The sequence below is a fragment of the Podarcis muralis genome, chromosome 17 (assembly GCF_964188315.1).
Source record: "Podarcis muralis chromosome 17, rPodMur119.hap1.1, whole genome shotgun sequence".
NCBI classification, from domain to species: Eukaryota; Metazoa; Chordata; class Lepidosauria; order Squamata; family Lacertidae; genus Podarcis; species Podarcis muralis.
The window spans coordinates 14855781-14881413 of NC_135671.1; the positions used below are offsets into that span (position 1 = coordinate 14855781).

A 25633-nucleotide genomic window follows, 5' to 3' on the forward strand; every position below is an offset into this window, starting at 1 on the left:
TTAGTATTATAATTCTCATTTAATTTATTGTATATAAAACAAAACCGAAAAAGGTCTGTGTACAAATATCACAAAACATCAACAATTCCCAAAGATGTAGTGCCTCAGAACACGTTTTAAAACAAGAAAAGGTCTCTCGCTTTTTTTTGTTTTAATTTTTGTTCCCCCCTCCTCCCTTTTGTCTTAAATTCTGGCATAAATATATTAAAGCTGACCAAAAAAGTGGAAGGAGGGGGGATTCCAGGGTGAGCTACATCACTTCCTCATACAAAAATGTACAAAACATTAGCTTCTAACTAGACATAACATAATACTGGTCATCACAGTTTTGACAATTAGTATAACTGTGTGTCGTTGTGGGAGTATTGTGTACCGGAGGGCGATAAAAAATAGCTTCTTTTGCCATCTTTCAGATCAGGTTACTTCAGTCATAGAGGCAGAATGATTCTATGGGAAAAAAGAGAGAGGACAGAAAGCACAGAATACTTTTTAGTATGATACAATGCGGTCTGGATTGTCAAGACTCAAGTTAGGTAACCAAAATAAATCGAAACCAATCCAAAAGATTATGTAGGATACAGTGGTAGCTTGGTTCTCAAATGCCTTGGTACTCAAACGCCTTGGTTTCCAAACGCTGAAAACCCGGAAGTAAGTGTTCCGGTTTTTGAACGTTTTTCAGAAGCCGAATGTCCAATGCAGCTGTCGGCTATTGTTTCCGGGGTGCCAGCACCAATCAGAAGCTGTGCCTTGGTTTTCAAACATTTTGGAAGTCAAACAGACTTCCGGAACGGATTAAGTTTGGCACTTTTGTTTCTGCTGTTTATTTTGCGTTTTTGTTTTTGAGGCTTTTCCAGTTAATTTGTTTTTGTGACTGTGAGGAACCCAGTTCAACTATTGATTGATTGATTGTGTGACTGTGGAAATGGATAACCCTAACTCTGGTAAGTAACTTCCAAAGGGTTTATCTTGCTCTCAGGCCAAAATGTACCCATGTACAAATGTACTAAGCTACCCCTGGCTTAGACAGGACTGGATGAGATGGACCAATGGCTTGATGTGGTCTGAGGCAGCTTCCTAGGTTAAAGGGCAATCCTAACTCTGGCTTCTGCCCTGATGGGATTGAATGAGGCAGTGGGGCCATAGATGCACAGTGCTTGGAGTGGAAAGTGGGAAGGAGACATAGATTTCGGTGGAAATCTGGTGCCAGCAGTCGAGCCCAAGCCCAGCAGTGAAGCCCAAGCTTGGTGGTCCAATAGATCCTGGACCGATTCCAGCACCCATTCAGCAGTTGGAAACAGGGTTTGCATTAACAGATTGATGCTAATATTGATCTGTAGGTGGAGGCTGGCAAGGCCAGAAGGAGGGAAGCCACAGCTTAATCCACACAAACACTCAGCCAGTGGAAAGGGGTTTTTTTTTATTGTTCTGCCCAAGGAGTAGGAAAGAGAGAGAGGAAGGAAGGCAGGAAGGAAGGGAAGGAAGAAAGAAAGAAGGAATAGAAGAAAGAAAGAAAGAAAGAAAGAAAGAAAGAAAGAGAGAGAGAGAGAGAGAGAGAGGAAGGAAGGAAGGAAGGAAGGAAGGAAGGAAGGAAGGAAGGAAGGAAGGAAGGAAGGAAAAGTTCCAAGCTTGTATGTGTCTGTTCCCTCTCTGGAAGGATGTAACAGGTACTGGCAGAAGGGAGTCTGCCCCATTCTCCAGGATTTCACAACGAACAGTGAAGAATTTTGGAAAGATTTTGGAAAGATTGCTCCAATTAAAATGAAGGTATTGCCCAAACTATTTTTTACCTTTCAACATTTTAGCAATATTTTCAACACCAAATATGTTAAAAACACAGCAGAAAACCACCCAACCGGTTTATCTGGAACAAAGAGAAGGTGGTAATGGTGATTTGTTTGGGGGGGGGGATGGGAGATGTAGGGGCTCAAATGCTGCAAAGGAGCAAGTGAAAAGAAGATCTGATTTAGCCTAACATTATATGGCATTCTGTTTTGGAAGCAACAGGAGTCTAGCTCGGCTAACCAAACCAGATTACCCCGAATGAGTAAAAGGTTCAAGAGGGCAGAATAGACGGCACCTGTGCACTCAATGTCTCCAAAGGACTTTCCACTCTGGGAAACGCCATCAGGGGCATTCCTCGTTGCTCTTCGGGCTTTGATTTAGAAGGAGCTCCGTGTGTTCCTTTGAAATTATGAACCACGCATATTCCCTGTGGGATGGGGAGAAGAAGAGAACCCAGATCAGTACAGCAATGATGGAAGACCCTCAGTTAGCAGGACACAATAGCTAAACGTCTTGTTTTGGAGTGACACCACGCTTCCTCATCCAGGCTGGTTTATAGTAGGGCCACCATGAGATCCTTTTCCCAAGTTGGCTACTACCAGGAACTATGACATTCCTGTGGCCTGCCTCAGTGGGACAGGTGTGTTTGTCTGCATCTTTATTTTTTATTTTTTAAATGCTCTTTTGGTGCCTCCAAGCTCTTGTGAAAGGTAAGAATTATGAATCACTGCAACCTAATCTAAAAGGTAAAGGACCCCTGGATGGTTAAGTCCAGTCAAAGGTGACTATGGGGTTGCGGCGCTCATCTCGCTTTCAGGCCGAGGGAGCCAGCATTTGTCCACAGACAGCTTTCTGGGTCATGTGGCCAGCAGGACTAAACAGCTTCTGGCACAATGGAACACTGTGACGGAAGCCAGAGCGAACAGAAACACTGTTTACCTTCCTGCCACAGTGGTACCTATTTATCTACTTGCAGTGGCGTGCTTTTGAACTGCTAGGTTAGCAGGAGCTGGGACAGAGCAACGGGAGCTCACTCCATTGCGGGAATTCGAACCGCCGACCTTCAGATCGGCAAGCCCAAGAGGCTCAGTGATTTGGACCACAGCGCCAGCTGCGTCCCTTGCAGCCTAATGTAGGGGCACCATGACAATGGGGCTTTTCCAGTGTGGAAAGGATAGCAAAATAAATAAACCAGAGCCATTCACCTACCAGGAAAAGAGCGACCGCACTTCCCAAGATGAAGCCTGCAATGACGTCCGAACAGTGGTTTCGATACTCAGAAACTCGGTTGAGCCCAGTAAGGAAGGCAGCACATAGAGTCCCCAGGCACAAGACGGGCTTGGCGAGTCGACTGCTTTTCGTCTTAATTGTGCTCGTGATGTACATCTGAAACATAGTCAAACCAGATCGGCCTTAAGAGACCCGAGACAACTTGTATCAGAGAAACTGGATCTTGTTTGCATTTTGATGAGAACCTACCTCGTTTTCACTTCCTGATATGAAAGGCCTCTGCCCTTCAAAACCCAAGGATGCCAAAATACATACAAAAACAGGGAATTGTGGCGCAGAAATAAATATTGATTAATTCAGATCAATGGTTGCCATTGGCTTGATTTGAATTAATTTTATAATGAATGATTTTAGAGTGTTGTGTTGTGTTGTACTGTTGTACTGTTTTATTGTTGTTAGCCGCCCTGAGCCCGGCTTCGGCTGGGGAGGGCGGGATATAAATAAAATTTATTATTATTATTATTATTATTATTATTATTATTATTATTATTATTAGTTGCTGGAAATGATATTAAAATGCATGACGGGAGAGAACACTGCTTGCAAATATGTGCGCATTACTGAAACAGGCGCTAAAACGCTGGCCAACTTGCTCAGGACTTTAAAAAAAAACACCACAATTTTCATAGGAAAGAACTGATGGCCAGAGCAAGGAGAGCTGATGGCTAGAGCAAGGAGAACTGATGGCTTGAGCAGCTAACGAACTCAAAGGTAGTCACACTGTCTGAGAGTGTTTTGTCCCTCGACTGTGTTTTTGCTCTCCTGCTCAGGGCTGTGTCACAACAGCTGAACTTTCAAGGGCTCATTTGGATTCCCTCCATCTTTGCACCTTGCAAGAGGAAGCTGACCTCTTTAGCTCTCCTGAGCAGTACTTGCCTGCCTGCCTGCCTTCCCTCTGTAAGAGCCTCCAAGGCCCTTGAGGCCTGAAGGTGGGACTTCTCAAACAAATCTAGCACTTTTTCTAACACCCCCTCCGACGAAAAGTATTGTGGGACTTCTTACAAGTCCTGGTTGTTTGAAATGAAAGATTTAAGTGCCATTAGGAAGTATACCATTTTCTTTGGCCTTACAGAATTAAATCCCAAATGCAAAAGGGTGTAAAAAGCTTATTAAAAATGCTTGAAATAAAAATCACGAATGGATGCAGAAATGTGGAGAGCTGAATTTAAGATTGGGACAGGTGAGCAACAGAGAGAAACTGAAACAGATGACCCCCAAAACCCAGACAGAGAACTCTCTTGATATTCTATCTGTGCACAAAGTATGAAATGCAGTAGTTGTGCTCCCACCCACAACACAACATATACACACACCAGCCATGGGAAGCAGCCACTGCATTCAACCTTGCAGGCTGGACTTTTTAAGCCTTTTTCTACTGCATGATCTGAAACCGGGTGATGCTTCTTTTAATAGGTTAGCCAACTGTCCCAGATACAGTTTATTGCAAACACTGAACAATGGAAGGGTTCACACAATGACTCCATGCAAAGCACCCCCGACATTCCTGGGACCACTATTCCTGTGAAGGAATAGCATATGAATTGAACGTAGCATATGAATGGCTTTATCTGCAGAAAGCATCACAGTGGTTTGAAAGCAACATAAAATGTCTTTAAAAAGCACTAAGTGGGGAAGGAGATTCACTACTTCAGTGGGACTTTCCACCTCTCTCTTCCCCTTGCACACCCCTTAAACCTTTTTCTGGGTGTTCTTCCAAAGCAGAATTAGGGGTTGCAGGAGGAGGAGAAGAGGGGGGCAAAGTCCCATTGTACATGTGGATCTCATTCCATACATGCAACAACCCATTGTCAAGATTGTCAAATCCCACCCATCGTCAAGATCACAAACATTGTTTTGGAGTTCAAAGACTGTTTTCTGGGGCAATCATATGGGCTTAATAAAACATGGCTACAAATATGCAAGCACTAATAAGTGCATTGTAACAGGCCTAGATAGCTCAGCTGGTAAGAGCATGGTGCTGATAATGCCAGGGTTGCAGGTTTGATCCCCATATGAGGCAGCTGCATTGTAGAGGGTTGGGCTAGATGTGTGGGAATTTTCAGGGAGGCAGGAGAGGGTATATTGTTTATTAATATCCTTCCTAACTTGCGCTAGCAAGTTATATAACTTTGCAGAGTTTTACATTCCCCTTTTAAATGCACAGCGGATAACTGGTTGCAGGCTTGTGTAAGCCTCTCACAATTAGCTTCCTGGTAAGTTCCCTTAAAAGAATAAACACACCCCAATCTTGTGTAAAGTATATAAAAGAAGTTTACTCACACATTCAGTTCACAGTTGCATCCCTGAAGGCAGACTTAGTTACAAATATGTATATGTGGATCTACCCCATATGGGGGGGATAATCCCAGTGACTGCAGACTGGCAGTCACTGCAGTTCACATGACAAAAGGAAGATGGAAAAGAGGGAGGAGGGCTGTGTGCCTTGTGCTTTTGTTACCTGCACAGGTAAGGTCATGCACACCTGTAGTCACATGCAACAGGAAGTATGTCCCAGCTCAGGAGCAAACAGGAAGTTCTGACTGGCTGGACCAAACATTCCCTTGCATGTCCACTCTAGGAAAACAAGGAATGTTGTATTTGACTGCTACCGATGTATCACATCCCACAAGATGAACCTCAGGGTTCCTTCCAACTCTAAAATTCTTATTCTAACATCACCAGTCTTCCCTACAGCTAGGTACATACTCGTCACTGATCCTACTCTCATCATGTAAGAGCCACCATTTTAATTTTATGTAATTTAGTAAATAACAGAAAATCTGAGTGCCTGCAGGAGTGCCTTTTCTCTCTCTGTCTCTCTTTCGAACAAACTCGGGTGACAATGGAAGCTTAATTACTGGGTGAGATGTTTCTTTGTGCTCAGAGCCATCCCTCCAACAAAACTTATAACGCCACAGCAGATCATTTCCACAGCACTGGTGGCAAAGAAAATAAATAAAGGAAAAAAGCAATTAGGAGACAAACATTAATTTGTGAGTGGGTAATTACAAGGGTGACAGAAGTAGGACGATACAGCAGTGCTAAAATAAAAGTGACAGGCAGAATCAGCGAACACAATGGAAACCTCTCCAGTGATTTATGCTTTCCAAAACACAGCTTGGCTTCTTGAAGACTCCACCTCCCAGAATAGCAGCGGGTCATTAGCAACAGATGCCTCCAAAGTGTCATTCGTGAAACATAATGAGACACATGCAGAGGGCAGGGTTAGGCCCAAGTCTTTCCCTGGGGACACAGATTGCGAGAGGCAAAAGAGGAGAGATGCAGAGCATCTCCTGTTGGCTAAGCAGGAATCTGAAAGTTGTTTTTTAGTTTGCTGAATTCTTCATCAGAACGAAAAGTTGGTATTACACAGCTATCCAAAGCTGGGCAGACCTTTGCACTAAGAAATAATTAACAGTACAGTCATATCTTGGTTCTCGAACGCCTTGGTGCTTGTATGTTTTGGCTCCCAAAAGCCGAAAACCCAGAAGTAAGTGTTCTGGTTTTCGAACATTTTTCGGAAGCTAAACATCCGACGCGGCTTCCACTTGAGTGCAGGAAACTCCTGCAGCCAATCGGAAGCCATGCCTTGGTTTTCAAATGGTTTCGGGAGTCGAATGGACTTCCGGAACGGATTAAGTTTGACAACCAAGGTACGACTGTACTGTAAATTCTGTGCCAATGAGGCAAATCTGCACATTTTACATAATTCTAGTCATAGGGTAATATTCAGCTATGGCATCCCACTTGACTTACGCTGGCACAGATGTGGCACAATGGGTCAGTGCATCTATCAAAAGGAGTTTGATAGAGATGATAGAGGTGTATCTGTATTTATACTAGCGTATAATCATCATCATCATCAAATTTATATACTGCCCTATACCCGCAGGTCTCAGGGCGGTTCACAGAATAAAATCAAAATATAAAACCACAAAATGCATAATCAAAATAAAACCACCACCCCTTGAAAATCTGTCTAGATTTTAAAAAGAAAGAAGGGAGAGATTCTACATTCCAACTCTGCGGCAGCAGTTTTATTTTCTAATGGCTCAGTGAAAATGATCAGTTTCTCACATGCAATTCCTACCATTCCTGGTGTGATAAGTGCTCTTTCCGCATCAAGGGGTCTATCTTTTCTTCTAGGGAATAAGGCGAACCAAGGACAATCTTTCTATTACTATGAAGAATGGTGAAAGGGAGGGATTCTTTTCTGGAAGGGATGAGAGTCATCACTAAGAGGGTCCAACGACAGTATAATCTCAATAGTGGGTATAGCATAATGATAGCCAAGCCACACGGTTTATGGACTGAAGCACACTAGGATGTAATGATAGAGACAACAACTTAGATGACTTTTTAAGAGTATTGGGTAAACTCGTGTAAGATAGGCTATTAGCAATGAGGGTCAAACAGAACATCCATTTCCCAAGGATGTATGCCGCCAGATTCCAGGTGCTGTGGATCAGCCCTGTAAGGTGGATGGGCTTTCGCCTTAAAGATTTTCTAGCAACATTTAGCGGGTCAGGTAGGGAGCAGAATGTGGACTAGCTGGAACCCTACCCTGATTCAGCAGGATGGCTTCATATGCTTGTATAATAAGCAGAATCATGGGGTGGAGCTCTTCCTTGCTAGACTGTACCACTTCAGGCTGCAGAATGTGCATTGCGAAACAGGGAAAACTCCAGGTTTACAAAAAAGCCAGCCTATCAGAAGAGAGAATGTGGTCGCATAACCTTCAAGTACAGTCCAGCAAAAGCATGGCGTGATCCTTTGACTGCACATTTCAGTCTTAAGTAACAGGTAGGGCCAGGCAAGTTCTGGTTTTCAATATTGTGATATATCACCAGCTAAACATTGCAATCTACCAATCTATCATGATGTCTAAAATAAGAATGTTGTTGTTTAGTTGTTTAGTCGTGTCCGACTCTTCGTGACCCCATGGACCAGAGCACGCCAGGCACTTCTGTCTTCCACTGCCTCCTGCAATTTAGTCAAACTGTCGTCTGTCCTCTGTCGTCCCCTTCTCCTTGTGCCCTCCATCTTTCCCAGCATCAGGGTCTTTGCCAGGGAGTCTTGTCTTCTCATGAGGTGGCCAAAGTATTGGAGCCTCAGCTTCAGGATCTGTCCTTCCAGTGAGCACTCAGGGCTGATTTCCTTCAGAATGGATAGGTTTGTTCTTCTTGCAGTCCATGGGACTCTCAAGAGTCTCCTCCAGCACCATAATTCGAAAGCATCAATTCTTTGGCGATCAGCCTTCTTTATGGTCCAGCTCTCACTTCCATACATCACTACTGGGAAAACCATGGCTTTTACTATATGGACCTTTGTTGGCAAGGTGATGTCTCTGCTTTTTAAGATGTTGTCTAGGTTTGCCATTGCTTTTCTCCCAAGAAGAAGCAGGCGTCTTTTAATTTCGTGGCTGCTGTCACCATCTGCAGTGATCTTGGAGCCCAAGAAAGTAAAATCTCTCACTGCCTCCATTTCTTGTAAATGCACTGGCTGGATTCATGGTTTTCCCTGCATCATGATTTTTGCTTAGCGCGTGCACACACATCATGATTCGCAATATATTGCCAGGTCAAAAATTATGAAACAGATATCACGAAATGGACTTCAGACTGGTTTTGGATGATATATTGACATATTTCCCAGCCCTAGAAACAGGACCTTTAAAGCATTCCTAAGTGAGAGAATGCAAGCGATAGAACATAAGAGATAAAACGCGGAAACTTCATATGTACTTACTGTAGCATATAAGGCTGAATAAATGCTTAAAGCAGCATGTTTTGATGGAAAGGACCTCCTTGCCTTCTCAATCGCATCTTGGTCACCGGTGCAGACATTCCCATTGTTCACAAACTGGAGGTGAGCCCGGCAGTCACTCCCAGTGTAGTTGGGTTTACACACAGTCAGGAAATAGGGGGCCAAGTTCCCTGTCACCACCTGGCCAGCATTTACAAATATGTCGGTGGCGAAAAGGCCAAACGCAAACACTCCTGCAGGAAGAGAAAAACGAAAGCAATTAAGATTGAAGTTACCTGTTGTGCTTAGTGGGACTCATTGCCTGGAGAGAAATCTGCCCCAAGGTTTTTCCCCCAAGCCAAGTCTTCCCTTATCCTGTCCTGCTCCTCAATCCCAGGATGCTCTAGTAATATAGGGATATGAAAAACAAGTGGGAGTGACTGGCTCACGTAGGAATAACCATGGCAAAGCTTTTGGCAACCTGTGTTTCTGACTTCCCATGTTACCAGAGTGGGACCAAAGGGAAGCAGCCACTACCACATCTCTCCAGTTAAATGTCAGAGACTGGCTAGATGAGAAGGAGGGGTGGAAGCTGCCTGACCAAGAGCACCCCCCCCCCCCGGGAGAACACAGGGGGAGAGGATTTGGATCCTGGCACCTGGTGGTGGGTGTTGATATTTTCACCCCTCCCATTGACAGAATCTCCTGATCTGATGTTTTGAGAAAGGAGGGGGTGGAAACTGCTCTTCTACTCTTCCGCTCCTGACTGACTGCTTGACTCTGTGTGTGGAGAGAGTCTTATCTATGTACAGTGGTACCTCAGGTTACATACGCTTCAGGTTACAGACTCCACTAACCCAGAAATATTACCTCAGGTTAAGAACTTTGCTTCAGGATGAGAACAGAAATCGTGCTCTGGCAGCACAGTGGCAGCAGGAGGCCCCATTAGCTAAAGTGGTGCTTCAGGTTAAGAACAGTTTCAGGTTAAGAATGGACCTCTGGAATGAATTAAGTACGTAACCCGAGGTACCACTGTAGTGACTAGATGGCTGAGTGGGAGATGTATCACTCATGCAAGCCAGTAGTTCATTAGTTTGTAGTAGCTATTAGAAATAAAAGGAGTTATGCTTCACAGCTAGCTTCCGCGTTATTTATACTCTGCATGAGTCTGGTGCTCACAATGCAGAATTGTGGGTCCAGTGCACTGGGACCTGCTTTCCAGGATTCGAAGGTCTCTAAAAGTGCTCCAGTCGCCTAGCCCAGTTGGGGCAGAACCAGTTAATGAGCCCAGTCGCTGACATCGGTTGAAAGGCGTACTGACAGTGGGAAACCGGCCACACCCCAGAGGAGAGGAAGAGCTGGGAAGAGCTGGAGGCAGCGAGCTTGAGAGATAGTGAAGAGGCAGAAACAGGCAGGTGCCCCAGCACAGAGAAAGGACATAGACTAGGCAGTTCTCCCACAGAGTCACTCTCATAGCTTCTCTGCTGACAGCTTGCAAGCCCCCCCCCCCCCCCCCAGAACGAGGCGTTTATTGCATGATGCTGAGCAGAGAGCCAGGCAGACACAGAGAGGGTCCCTTGGAGCTCACTGTAGACAGAAGGAGGGGCCTGACACAGAGGGCTAAGGAGTGAAGGGGGAGCTACAAGCCAGTCCGGGAAACTGCTTCATTAAGACAGGAGCAACCTTTAGACATCTCAGTGTGTCCATCTGTTCTGCTTTCCTTAATAAAGAAACTACAGTGGTACCTCGGGTTAAGTACTTAATTCGTTCTGGAGGTCCGTTCTTAACCTGAAACTGTTCTTAACCTGAAGCACCACTTTAGCTAATGGGGCCTCCCGCTGCCGGAGCACAATTTCTGTTCTCATCCTGAAGCAAAGTTCTTAACCTGAAGCACTATTTCTGGGTTAGTGGAGTCTGTAACCTGAAGCGTATGTAACCTGAAGCGTATGTAACCCGAGGTACCACTGTAAATGTAAGTTAGCCAAGTGTTTCACTCTCTTTTTCTGCTTTGCGAAAGATCTGAGCTCTGAGTCTGCTCCCTGACATTAACAGAGAAACGGCTCTTTCACACTGTTCCGACATTCCCAAGGATTCATGTCTACCCATATCTCTGCGCAGGTGGCATCGAGGATTCATACGCAGGAAATGGTTTTGGATGTATGCAACTAGCAATGACGGAATCGCTGCAGAAGCTGGCACACATAGGCAAACTGCAAAAATGTTACAACGGAAGTCAATCTAGGATTTAGAAACTCCAACCAACCCCAGTTCCATGGGGGGTGGGGGTGGAGAGGAAACGTTTAGGGACAAATGCTAATTAAAAACAAAGGCTGCTGAGAAGCACCTAAATGATAGCCAAAAACAAGCATTTCAGCCTAAGCTCTTTTACCACTGGTCCTGCAGGCGATAATATTTGATTGGTTTATTGCAGAATGTGCTGGAGCAGCAGAATGGTGCTGAGGGCTGTCCTCTTGGTCTCTGTTAATGGCACATTATTACTCCATCAATACAACCCAGAGGCTTTCTAAGGTTCAAGGGTAAAGATGCCTGGACTCCATCCCCCCACCCTCTCCTGCCCCCAGCAGTCTCCCAGACTGTGCCTTAAATTCCAATAGGGGGCTAAGAAATTATTTAAGCAGTAGCAACTATGAGTGTGAGCTGGGAGGCAAGATGGCCTGAGTTCAAATCTCATCTGAACCATACACTTTCAGGAGGGCCTTACATAAGCTGCCATTCCTGCAGTCTCAGTCTCCATCTGCAGTATGGGGATGATCAAGTTGCCCTATCCTACAGAGCTCTTATAAGGGTGACTGATATAATGGGCGTGAATTACTCAGAATGGCTTGGATCAGCGGTTCCCAATTAGCTAATTACTGAGGACCCCCTATTTTTCAAAAGCCAAGGCAAGGACCCCCTGCTTTTGAAAATTATGATAACTCCATGGTAGTTACCTCTGCAAAGCAATTTTCTGAACAAAATGTGGGGTAGCCCCTAATAAGCAAAGGATTTAATGTATACTAAAAAATCAGATATTACCATGCAAAAATGGCAAAAAAATTAGTTGTGGGGGAGGCAAAGGGTGGGGCTGCAGACCCACTGGGTGCATTCTGCAGACCCCCAGGGGTCCCTAGACCCCTAACTGGGAACAATGGCTTAGATGCCTTAATATACATGCTAAATGCTGTTATTGGGCTTGCAAATCCAGTTCTTATACAGTTCTTACATAGCAGGGATAGGGAAGCCTTTTCAAGCTGGGTCACATTCCTTTTTGGGCAATCTGCCAAGGTGGGTAGAGCAAGAGGAAAAGTAGGCGGAGCAACACATGCAAATTTTACCATGCTTTTACACACCCCTATTTCAAGTGGTCTGTGGGAAGAAATGTTTGGGGAAAGCTGAATTAGCACATTTGCCATTCACCTCTGTCTGCTCTACCAATGACCACTTTACATGCCCACTAAACTGGGATGAACTTTGATCTAATGCTTATACTTACATTGTTGCAAATACACTTTGGCCCAGTTAAGATGTAATAACCCAGTCCAACAAATCATAGTTTATCAAATTGGAATTGATATGCTCCCTCCTTGCCCCTGCCCACCTTTTGCTCCCAGCTTCAGTATGGGTTGTTCAGCCACAGTTTCCTGAACTGGGAAACCATGGTTAAGGGCAACCTACAAACCAAGATATCAAGCTAGTTTTTTTAAAGATGCGGGACAATATGTTGATTGAAAGTGACAGACCAAAATACTCTTCAACGGCAACAGAAGCTGGAGTTCTCTTTTTAATACCAGTTTCTAAGCAATTAATTTTATGGAGTCTCTGGTGAGCAAATAACAGAGGATGTTTATTCACATCAGAATTCCCTGTGTTACTTGGAGCTAAGTGTTGCAAAGTTGTGGTCTCAATATTAAATTAAGCTTGGAAAGGAAGAAAAATGCCAGAGATTAAAATTAATAAAGTATCAGCAATACTATTTAGGGGGAAATTGGATAGATATTAGCATTGTTTCCCAGGAAACATTACGAGCAGCCGATTGGGATACACACAGGGGGTTGTATTATGCAGAGCAGAAAAGCAGTGGAATGTGATGCTGGCTGCAGAATTCAACAGCTTTTGCTTTGAGATGGAGAAAAGCAACTTCTAGCCTCATGGTTGGAAATATATACTCAAAAGGGTGGTGGCCAATGTTTGCTAAAATCTCAAAAGCTATGTGACTAAGATCTCCTGGGATATGGTTTCAACACCCTGCCTGTCACTTCAGTATTTTAATTTGCAAGGCACTGATCATGGCTTACCTATAAATCGAATAATTCTCCGAAGTAACGGATTCAGGTAACAGCATTCTCCTGTCAAAATGGTTTTCTCCTGGACAATCAGGCTTTCTCTGGTTGACTTGATGAAGTACATGGATATCTCTCCAATAAAAATCTGTGAACAGGAGGTGGGTAGGGACAGGTGAAAACCACAGAAGGGAAATATGGCAGTCATGGAAGCCAAGGCTGTTTATTATTGGAGTTCAAGGGTGAAATGACATGTTACCCAAACCTATTGCCAAAGCTGCATTTTCTCTGGATGTAAAGATCAGAACTCAGCTTCCACTTGACATGTAAAACAAACAAACCAATGGGCACCATCCACCTTAATTCCCCAAGACCTAATTTTTTCATGGCCAGATCCTTAACCAAAATTGTTTTGACCATGGTCCTGTGTTTTCTGTGATCCCAACAGGGCTGGTACCTGGTGTGGGGATATCTAGCACCATTGAAAGGGTTGAGTTTGACTTGGGAGACCGCTGGTTGCTGACTCCCAGTCCTAGAGTTCTTTGTTCTTTTCTTCATTCTCCAGAGCATAGGGAACTATTGGAGATTCTGCCTGTTAACTGTTAACATGAAGCTTTTCTCACTGGGCTTTCAAAATCACGACTGACCACTGTCAATTTGGCAGGAGTATGGGGAGCGCATTAAAAGCAGGTCTATGGAGGAGCAACTTTGCTTGGGGAAAACAGAGTATTTTTGCTGTTCTGAGGAGAAGGTTGGCTCCTTTCTCTATCCCTCAGTCCCAGCCTTGTAATTCTGAGGCTGATTTCCCCCCTCCCCCTCTGCTTAAGAGGAAGGGGGTCAGCAGACACTCAATCCCTTCAGATTAACCCACAAACCATGATCAACACACTTCTTTGGGCTTTTCCCAGCAAGACTGCTTCTGGTTTTGTGTATCCAAATCAAAGACTAATGGCTCTGCTGGCCTAAGAGGATTTGTTGTGGTGAATTCAATCTGCCCTTATTCCGTAGAATGCTGCCAAACACCAGAATGGCAGTTCTCCGCCTCCTAAAGATAAGTGAGTGGCCAGCAGTCAGAAGGATGTTGGTTTAGCATTTTTATACCCCACGCCTTCCTCCAAGGAGCTAATGAAGCACATGAACGAAGATTTCTTCTCGGAGGCTGCAATCCTAGGCCACTTATCTGGGAGTAAGCCCCACTGAACTCAGTGGAACATACTTCTGAATGTGTATAGGTTTGTGCTGCACATAACCTGTGGAAAGCCGTGTGCTTCTGTGGGACGGTGAGGTCCCTTAAGGTTTGTGGAGAGTCCTTCCTGCACGTGCTCCCCCATTCATTTAGACCAGGATTTCCCAAACTTGGGTCTCCAGCTGTTTTTGGACTACAATTTCCATCATCCCTGACCACTGGTCCTGCTAGCTAGGGATGTGGGGAGTTGTAGCTGGAGACCCAAAGTTTGGGAAACCCTGATTTAGACGGAGGGAGTAGATCCCTGTGCAGAAATGTATATAGTTCTGTTCTGGGGGTGGGGGGAGCAGGGGACCCCTTGCATGCTGTGGGCATAATCATGACAACCCAGCTACTTAGATGCATACATTGTATACATACCTAATATATATGCATGCAATGTGGTGAGTGTGTTTCAGCAGCACCAACCCTACAATTCTATGATTCTATACACCCATATACCCTAAACCAGATGGAGCCAACATGATGCTCTCCCAGTGTTATTGGACCCCAGTTCCCATCGGCTCCAGACAGCAAGGCCAATAGTCAGGAATGATGGGAGGTGGGGATTTAATAAGATACGGAGGGCACGATGTTGGCTACCCCTCCCCTAAGTGGATGTATGTGGGGACTAATTGGGTGCTTTTAATATACCCCGTCCAGGTTTGGTGCAAAAGCCTTTTTGTGAAAAGGCCTCCTCTGCCAGTTCTGCTATGGGGTCACATTTGCAATGGGCTAATGGGAAAGGAAAGGAATGTTTGATAAAGGCACTGGTGTAAACAAACCTCTTATTCAGCCATATAGAAAGATTATGAACTTTGCTGGGCAAAATGCTGTGAGTGACTAAAGTGCATGGCAGGAGGATTAGAGCGAGAGGGAAACAGAACAAAAAAGTCCAGCTTCCCTTATGTAAAGAAGTAGGGGGGAAGTCAGTTGTGGGGGTGGGTGAGGAGAGAAAACGAGACAAGTCTGCCTGTGGCAACTCATTTTGACCTGGTTTTTAATTAAGCTAGCGGCTGGTTCTGTTTGATTTTAGAGCACAAAAGAACCAGTCTTTGCTGTGAAAAGAGTGTAATAAGAGCACTTCCAGTGTTCTCGCTCCTTGAGAACGGCTTTCCTGGGTTTGCAGCGGGTTTTTAATGTTTTGTGGGAGAAGAATAGCTAAAGCTGAAATCTGATGTGTGAAAAGAGTAGAGCCTTTCTCTAAACTCATTCAGCAGCTGGAAATTCTTATTAAAGCAACCTGCTTTGCATCTAGCAGTCCATTTAGACTCTCATGCACTCCGCAGTCTCTCTTACTCAGTTTCATTCAAATCCAATGTTCTACGAGTGACTTCAGTGTCAATAATTTACACCCTGGTGCTTTGCTCCAACCAAACATCTGTCAAATGAGATGCACACGGCTGTTGCCCTTGTTTAGGCATCACAGGGAACCGAGCTTTGTCTTAAACATGTGACTGAGTGCAGGTGATAAATGGGGGTAATTAATGACCATTGTGGATCGTATTAATTGGCCCAGCTTTAGCCTCTTCCCAGCCAAATCCCCATCAATTAGAACTGACTTGGTTCCAATTAGAATTAGACTTTGGTCAGAGTAGAGAACAAGCCCTCCCAGCCTTTCTTCTTTCCCTGCCACAAACCTGAAGGAAAAAGTGATGGTTTCCAATTTTATAGGATCTACTTACAATTGCTGTTGGGGTCGCAGCCAGCACACAGTAGAGGACGAGAGGGGGTATGAAGCTTTCGTCCTCCGTTCCCGGGTAAGGTTTCATCAGGTCTCCATCTTGGCAAAAGAAGCCTTGGACGTGCACTTGGAAAGTGTCTGTGCACTCAAAGTAGTAGGCGAGCAGGACAGTCCCGGCCATAATGACGAGCTGAAAATATAGCATGGTAGTTACACAGAGACATTTAGCGGCTGCTCAGCAGTCGTGCCTCCGAGCTGCGCTCAAACAGCCGACCTCCATCATTGCACAAATCCCGACGGCAAATTCCAACATCAGAGAGCGGGTGCTTCGAAAGAGTGTCTTCCACTCCGGGAAACATCTGTTACATAAATCTCTGCGTAACTCCCCCCAACCCTGGTGAAAGTCTCTGTTCAAAGCAGGGGGGCACACAGCTTGTGCCTCACAAGAGGGCAGGAGGTTTGGCGCCCACTTTTGTCCCAAAAATAATTTTTTAAAAAAGGCACGTGGTGGTTGTCGCCGGCACTGATGGATCAAAGCAAATGGAACAGGGCAGACTTTGTGCCAGCTAAAAGCAGCCAGGCTGGAGCTTCTCTTTAGTCCCCTGCAAAAGAGATGCACAGATGCAGCTCCCACCCTGCTGGCGCCCTGATGCAAAAGAAAGCCAGACAAGATTTCCTGATGCAGCCAAGGAGGCAGTTTCAAACAGAGGAGGACTGGGGCTGTGTGTCACACCGAAGCATCCTTTGCTATCCTCTCCCCACCTCCTCTCTCTCCCCAGCTTCCATTTGCCCTCACTATATTTCCATCTCCAATGCCACATAACAGCCAGATTCATTCATGTCCTCTGTGTGTAGGGCTAGCAAGAGCAGAGGAGGGGTGGCATTTATCAGCCCAGGGTCCACATTCCTTTCTAGGCAACTTCTAAGGGGCCACATGCAAGTGGTAGGCGGGGCCATAGGGAAAGAAGAAGAAGAGGAAGAGTTTGGATTTGATAACCCGCTTTATCGCTACCCAAAGGAGTCTCAAAGCGGCTAACATTCTCCTTTTCCTTCCTCCCCCACAACAAACACTCTATGAGGTGAGTGGGGCTGAGAGACTTCAGAGAAGTGTGACTAGCCCAAGGTCACCCAACAGCTGCATGTGGAGGAGCGGAGACGCGAACCTGGTTCCCCAAATTACGAATCTACCGCTCTTAACCACTACACCACACTGGCTCTCTGGAGCCAGTGCTCTCTGGAGCACACTGGAGGAAGGAATGTGGATGTAACCTTTGTACAGTATGCTAGCTTTTACGCACACACACACACACACACACACACACACACACACACACACAGTCATCCATCCAGGCAAGAAAGAGGAGTTATAAGAGATCAAGGACACATTCCAGTCTGCCAAAACTACTTCAGGATGGGGCAAAGCAAGGCTGGTGACTTCGGAAGGTGCACTGTTTAGGGAGACCCTCAAAGACCAGGCAGAGAGGCCTGGAGGACTGCAACTGTCCCCCATGTCTGAGACCCTCCATCCCTGGCTAAGGAGGCTGGATTCTATCTTCTCACCCCATCACCAATGCCTGCCCTGCCAGACCCCAGGCCTAATAACCATGCAGATCAAACGCTTCCATGCAGATCGAGGTGCTGTTAAAAGGTGAAGGATGCCATGTCAAGCTGTTGCTGCTTTTCTCATCAACCGGCAGAAGAACTCCCTATCCCAAGCCTTTGAGATAAGGAGGAGTATGGATCAAACTAAGCAGGCAAATAATACAACTTCCTAGGGAATCTTGGTGCCCCCTCCACCTCTGAACAGCTTCAAGATCCCACAAAGTTCACCAAAGAGGGGCAAAGGCCTTCAGTCTGAGAAAGGGAGATTCCGTGGCCGGTTGTGCATCCATTTCAGATAATATGCTCATAAGCTCAGGAGCAGAAACTGATTCAAGGCTTTCTTTTGTTTCACTCTCTCTGTTAGCTAAAATTTTTGCAACCACGTTTCCAAACTCATCTTTTTACTATCAGATCTACAAACAGAAACTATACATTTTTGTTTCCTCAAGTGTAGGTTCTTTTTGCACAAACAGCTCCCCACATGAATGGGAGCAAGACGTTCCCCTGCCCCCACCTGCAGTGAGGATCCTGCTCTGTTAAAACGGAATAAAGGAGAAGTGGTTAAAAATCTAGTAAAACAAAAATGTAGGAAGGAACTGCACTGCCCTCTTGCGGAAGAAAATTTGAACACTCGGATGTTGCAGCCACAGACACCCCCAGCTATTACAAGCTATTGTAATCAATTGCAGTAAAGTTTAATGAAGCATACAACTAGATAAAGCTAAAAGGTAGCAGCCTTTAAAATGGACCTAAGTTAAAAGTTAAGTATTTCAATTTTTGTTGCAATCGGACATGGTAAAAATGCTTATTGGAATTGTCTTTCCTTTTTTAGAAGTGATAGAGACCTTCTTTCTCGGAAGCTCACAGAAGCACATCTCTGTACATTAGACTGCTATTGCTTAACATCCTGTTTTGCTTTTACTTTATTTTGAAGGAATCTAGAATAAAACAAAATAAATGACTTCAAGAATGTGCAGAGATCTGTGGAGTTTTACATAGAGGGACTTTGAGAACAGCCTGAACCAGGAGGAGACATAGGACATGTTTCAAGGCACTTTAAAACATACATATTTTAAACACCCATTTTTTTCCAATTAAGAAATATGATGGCAATGCCTTTTAACATCAAGTTATTTTGGTCATTTCCAGGGAAATTAACACTACTCAAAAAAATGTCCAAAATTCTTAAGAGAACATTTATCACAAAATCTACTTCATCTATTTCTGGAGACGTACCTTCTCTCCCTCTGCAAGTTGACACAGTGAACAACCTCTTCATTAAGATGCTTTAATGATTTGTGCAAGTGCAGATTTAGGGGGAGGGAGAAAGACAAGGTGGACTCTTTCTGCCAAGAACCTTTGAGGTGAATGGATCTGTGCTGAGGTGGGAGGGGGTAGGTTTTCCCACCCAGCTGTTTTGGGGGATCCCTTCGACCATCATCATGTTCATCCCAGAACCACAAACGTCACTCCCTCATGAAAAGGGAAGTTTTTTGGGGGAAAGGCCCTTTGAATTAAGCACAGCTGATCGCCAGTGTTTGTGTAGCTCAGGGCTCATAGTGTCACCTGCACAGTCAAAAGAAAAAAAGCACCTGATGTCATTGTGATATCAGATGATTGTAAGTGTTATGTACTGAAGTTCTCACCCTGGACCAGCAGGGGGATACTGTAGATAGTTTTCACTCAGGTCCGCATATGCAAATAAGGAATTGAAAGTGACGTTCAGTGATTAGATAGTTACAGAAAGTTGTTACTGTTGCTTTGTAGTTGAGCTCTATATAAGCAGGTTGGTTGAACCCTTCAGTTCAGTTCAGTTCTGGCCTGTGAATAAACAAGAGTTGTCTGAAGAATCACTGTGTCGTCTGATATGTTCACCCACAACTTAACAGTAAGGTAAAGGTAAGGTAAAGGACCCCTGGGCGATTAAGTCCAGTCAAAGGTGAATGTAGGGTTGCAGCGCTCATCTTGCTTTCAGGTCGAGGGAGCAGGCATTTCTCCACAGACAGATTTCCGGGTCATGTGGCCAGCATGACTAAACCGCTTCTGGCACAACGGAACACCATGACAGAAACCAGAGCGCACAGAAACGCCGTTTACCTTCCTGCCGCAGCGGTACCTATTTATCTACTTCATTTCAAACTGCCAGGTTGGCAGGAGCTGGGACAGAGCAACAGGCGCTCACCCCACTGTGGGGATTCGAACCGCCGACCTTCTGATCGGCAAGCCCAAGAGTCTCAGTGGTTTAGATCACAGCTCCACCCGCGTCCCTCAGGTGATTGACAGATGGGCAACCCCAACCCTGGGATGGGCAAGAGAAGGATCAGGCCTGTTGGCTGAGTCCAGTTCGCCACTGCTGCTCTAAAATGTACCCTCAGTGCTGTTATGCTACAGCCACATTGCGGAGTTTATATTCCCTCCCCTGCTTTTCAAACCTGAAAGCAGAGTTTAAGTGCAGAGCATCAAGCTAACCCTCAAGCTCCAGTTATCCATGTTTCTACTTAAACCTAAAGCAGATCTGATGAGGCTTAAGCAGCAGGGGGCATTAAGGCTTTGTTGCATCCCGCCTCCATCACCAGACAAACAATACCATTCGGAAAAATGCCATTCTGTTTGCTGTGTACTCCCCCCCCCCCGCCAATTTCCCCAAGAAGGGCTAGGATTTCATTTAATCTTCTCCCCACGGCCGGCTTTATTATTCTGCATAGCAACCCAAAGTATTCCCTCAACTGGGAAGGTGAAAGGTAGTGGCAACCGTGTGTCTACTCAGAAGTAAATTAGGGCCATATCCTGCTAAACAGTTCTGCTAGTGCAAGGTTTCTGTGAAGTGGAAGTTCCCCACTCCCTTCTCCCCCTATGTGCCCCTGGCATGCCCCAAAATTGGGTTGGGGGAATCCCCAGGACATATATAGGGCAGAAGAGAGTGTGAGGAATATTCCATTGCACAGCTAAAAACATACCCTCCAACATTTCCTTGATGAAAATAGGGGTGTCCTGTTTAATAATAATAATAATAATAATAATAATAATAATAATAATATTCCACCCATATGACTGTGTTGCCCAACCACTCAGGATGGCTTCATATATATATATAACACTATACAGGGCTGCCTTCAGATGTCTTCTAAAGGTTATGTAGTTACAGTGGTACCTCAGGTTACATAAGCTTCAGGTTACATATGCTTCAGGTTACAGATTCCGCTAACTCAGAAATAGTACCTCGGGTTAAGAACTTTGCTTCAGGATGAGAACAGAAATCGTGCTCCGGCGGTGCAGCAGCAGCAGGAGGCCCCATTAGCTAGTGGTGCTTCAGGTTAAGAACAGTTTCAGGTTAAGAACGGACCTCCGGAATGAATTAAGTACTTAACCCGAGGTACAACTGTACTTATCTCCTTGGTTCGGGGGTCGCATAACTCCATACCCTCAGATTAAATTAGGGACATCCTGCCATACACTCCAATTTTTCTCTGATGGAAATAGGGACGTCCTAAGGAAAAGTGGGACATTCTGTGATCAGATCAGAAACTGGGGCAGTTTCTTTGGGACTGTCCCTGGAAAACAAAGACGCTTGGAGGGTCTGTAAAGTTCTTCCTGTAGAAAAAAAAATGATCTGATCAGAATGCCACAATGATGAGTGCTTTTGTAAAGCCTTGCAGAAGAACAAGTTAAGTGATTTCTTGTTTTTGGAGCAACCTATTATCAGAGTAATTCTGCCTTATTTATGATAGTTCTTCTGCAACGTAGAACGCACAAGGTTTGTCAGCAGGGGGCATTCCTGTTCTATCCAAGCCACAGCCAACATTGACACAGAAATGGCTTTCAATGTTAAACAACCAGCAGGAACAGCAAAATATTTTCCCGCACCCTCATAAAATCTACATGAATATGTCACAGTTGAATTGCATTAAAATGAAAATCAGAGCTGGGGATGCATTTCAGTTGCTTTAGGTTAAAACTACACCAGCATGGGGTTTATTATTTCTTCTTCTCCTTGTTATGATGTTAAGGCTGCTTGAGAACAAATATGCCCTGTTGGTCATAATTTTACTTTAGATGCCTCTCTCCCCATCCTATCTTTGAATAAAGGGAATGATTAACAACCGTGCAATCCTATATAGGAAGTTGCTCCCAGTGGGTTGTATGCAAAATAGCACTAAGTAATGCATCCCATCAGTGTCAGGATTTACAGTTGAGAACAGGGCTTCCCCCCAGTGATCAAAATTCACCTGTCAGCCGCCTGCAACCAAGTGAAGACACCCGCTCTTGACTATTTTCACACACTAGCAACATGTGCTGTAGAATTCTATCCATTATATTTTATCTGCACAATCAGAATGAATTTCAGGAACCATAAAGTTGTACAGTAGTACCTTGGCTGTCGAACTTAATCTGTTGTTCGACTCCCGGAACTGTTCGAAAACCAAGGCACGGCTTCCGATTGGCTGCAGGAGCTTTCTGCACTCAATTGGAAGCTGCAGGAGCCGCATCAGAAATTTGGCTTCCAAAAAACGTTTGCAAACCGGAAAACTCATTTCCGTGTTTGCGGCGATCGGGAGCCGATTTGTTTGGGAGGCAAGCTGTTCAACAACCAAGGTATTACTATATTCGGCTGTCTGACCCCAAAATGGCAACTAAACATTCCGTTCTGGTGACTGGTTTAAGGAGCCATTTGGTGCCTAACTTATATATCTGAGTTTCTAACACTGCTCATTCCCCCATGAACCCCTTAAGTGAACCCCACAGTGAGAGCCAGTGTGGTGTAGTGGTTAAGAGCAGTGGACTCATAATCTGGTGAACCGGGTTCGCATCCCCGCTCCTCCACATGCAGCTGCTGGGTGACCTTGGGCTAGTCACACTTCTTTGAAGTCTCTCAGCCCCACTCACCTCACAGAGTGTTTGTTGTGGGGGAGGAAGGGAGAGGAGAATGTTAGCAACTTTGAGACTCCTTAAGAGGAGTGAAAGGCGGGATATCAAATCCAAACTCCTCTTCTTCTTCTTCTTCTTCTTCTTCTTCTTCTTCTTCTTCTTAAATTTGTTCTAGGGGTCTCCCCAATCTCCTGGAGCAGATTGTGCAACCAGGAATCTTTGCATTGATGGGTATATCAAGCTGGATACTTCCATGATGTTCAATGAACCTCCCATGAAAGGGCTCCAGCTTTAGTCCATTTACATTTGAATGCACAGAATAGAGCAGACATGGGGGAGCTGTGGCTGTCTGGATGCTGCTAGACTCCACATTTTGTCACCACCAGCTAATATGTCAAATGGGATGATAAGAGTTGGAGATCCATCACATTTGAAGGGCCACAGGTTCCCTACCTCTGATTGATGGGCTCTCATCTTGCACTTGTGTCACTCTTCAGACCTTGGCATGTCTCCAAGCACATCCAGAGAAGAAACAGATGCAACTGGCTGGCACGATTGTGTCAGTCTTTATAGCAGGGGTGAGGAACCTGTGGCTCTCCATAAATTGCTGGGACTGCATCTCCCATAATCCCAAACTATTGGCCCTGCTGGCTGGGTCTGATGAGAAGTGGAGTTCAACATGTGGAAGTTCTCCACTTCTGCCCCAGGGGATAGTGACAGGGCTGTGACATTGGGGACATTTGTTTAGAACATGTGCAGAGGAGGGCAACCAAGATGATCAAGGGTCTGGAAACCAAGCCTCATGAGGTTGAAGGAGCTGGGTGTGTTTAGCCTGGGAAAGAGGAGACTGAGAGGAGATATGATAGTCATCTTCAAATATCTCAAGGGTAGCCATGTGGAAGAGGGAACAAGCTATTCTCCTGCTCTGGAGGGTAGGACTCGGACCAATGGCTTCAAGTTACTAGAAAGGAGATTCCAACTGAACATCAGGAGAAACTTTCTGACAGCAAGAGCTGTTCAACAGTGGAATGGTCTCCCTTGGACTCTCCTTCCTTGGAGGTTCTGTAAGCAGAGGTTGGATGGTCATCTGCCATGGATGCTTTAGTGGGTTGGACTTTATGATCCTTGGGGTCCCTTCCAACTCTACAATTCTTTGATTCCATGGTTGACCCCAATCCCTGCACATGTGTACAGTCAACACAATTTAGCCATTGGCAGAGGCCTTCTGCATTATTTCTATCAGCTCATTAGCTGACACACGCAATAATGTGTCTGAATCCTTCTCTCATTAGTTTTCTCAAATCTTCCAGTGCCACTGCAATCTCTTGTGCCTTGTAATATTTTACAGTTTCATTTCCACTCACAATTAACTTTAATAGCTTATCACAATTTGCCACTTGTTTTAAATTTGAGGCTTGATCCCCTGCAATTGCATAAACTCCCCCCGAGACAGTTTTGAAGCCTCCTTGAAAACATATATATTCCTGCTAATAAGCCCTACCATACTGCTAAAACCTTCAGGTAACAACTCTCTTTATCTTACCAAATTAGGGCTCCCGAGTGCTTCCAGAGAATCCAAAATGACTGGAGCAACTATATCCATCCCTGCATTAAATTTGAAATGTGAATACTTGTACCTTACTTCATGCTTGGAAACCCACTGATTCTACCCAGAAACAGACAAATCTGTCAGTTTTTTGCTTCTCCTTTTTCCAGTCCTAAGATCAGGTTTACCACATTTCCACACCAGTTTGCATTTTTTAAAATAATAATAATAATAATAATAATAATAATAATAATAATAATAAAGGTAAAGGTACCCCTGCCCGTACGGGCCAGTCTTGCCAGACTCTAGGGTTGTGCGCTCATCTCACTCTGGTCTTGTGCAAATTCACTAGCATTTCAGCAACCATTTCTCAGAATATACACATTTTTTTGTATGCAAGTCTGCCTAATGCTCATATTTTTGCAAGCAGTTTTCTTAATATAATACATTCTTGTATATCATTTTTATGCACACTCCCCCCCCCCCATATACCTCTCCAACAATCTGTAATGTTTTTCCATTCCACAGGAGGGCCAAAGACAACCAGGCTACCACAAAAGTCCCATGGGGTGTCGAAAGCTACTATTTAAATGCATCTGCCCTGTATTTTTAAATTTATTTTATCAGTACATTGAAATCCAACCTTTCCTTCAAGAAATGATGTATGGTTGTCTCCCTACAATCTGACCCTCACAACAACCCTGTGAGGCTCCTACTCCCAACAGCTTACCGAGTGCACCACATTGTGTTCAGATGTATTTTATAATGGGCAATCAGTTCATGAATGCCAAAATATTGGACAAAGGAAGGCGGGGTGTACATAAAAGCCATTTCAGTCATATTCGAACACCAATTCTTACTTGTACACACTGTTGCCCTCAGCACATTTTCATTCAGTTAAAAACCCTGATCCTTCATAAAATGGAAAAAAAAAACACTGTCCTTCCTAATAACTCTCTGATTTGAATACTGCACTTAGCCTGAGAATAAAATCCCCAACGTAGTGCCTGATCTCACAGGGTTTGCCGTTTCATGGGATCATAAAACTGTAAATCTGGAGGGGGGAAGGGAAAGCCCCAAAGCGACTCCTGTGGTGTCACAGAGAAAGCCACGGAGATTACCCTCCAGAGGCCATTCCATCCTGGCTCACTTCCAAGATTTTATTGACAGAAAACCATAGTCTGGGGCAGCACTGCCCTCAATTACAGTGATTACTTTTTTACCTTTTAGCCACGAGTGGCGGCCATTCACTTATACGGGAAGAAAATCCTCCAACATATATATACTCAGTCAACAAGACTGTTGGAAGGAAGGGGAAAACTTGGTGAGGGGCAGGAGGAGGAAAGGGAGCAGGTTTCTTCTTTCCCCTAATTCAACATTTGCACATGTCTACTTTCAGTTTGGTGTCTCTGTCACGATACGCAGGGCACTCCAATGTGGTATTCGCAGGCGCCAATGCTCTTGCCAAAACCTTCCACAGTGCCTGTGAGGAAGTCTCAGAAAATAGCCCCTCAAAATTCCCAGCACATAAGAGACTGGCTGATAGGACTGGGTGATGGTGATGATGATGATAACAACAACAACAACAACAACAACAACAACAACAACAACAA

At 44.8% G+C, this 25633-nt stretch overlaps 1 protein-coding gene across 2 annotated transcripts in view; it reads right to left on the reverse strand.

Moving 5' to 3' along the window:
- Positions 1-25633, reverse strand: part of PLPPR1 (phospholipid phosphatase related 1) — a 116692-nt gene continuing 91059 nt past the window's right edge. For both annotated transcript variants that reach the window (XM_028711836.2, XM_028711837.2), the window contains exons 3-8: positions 16008-16196; positions 13113-13245; positions 8821-9071; positions 2992-3168; positions 2078-2209; positions 1-447 (exon numbers count right to left, since the gene is read on the reverse strand). In XM_028711836.2, coding sequence (XP_028567669.1) covers positions 415-447; positions 2078-2209; positions 2992-3168; positions 8821-9071; positions 13113-13245; positions 16008-16196 — 915 coding nt within the window. In that variant the 3' untranslated portion in view covers positions 1-414. The remainder of the gene's footprint in view (positions 448-2077; positions 2210-2991; positions 3169-8820; positions 9072-13112; positions 13246-16007; positions 16197-25633) is intronic.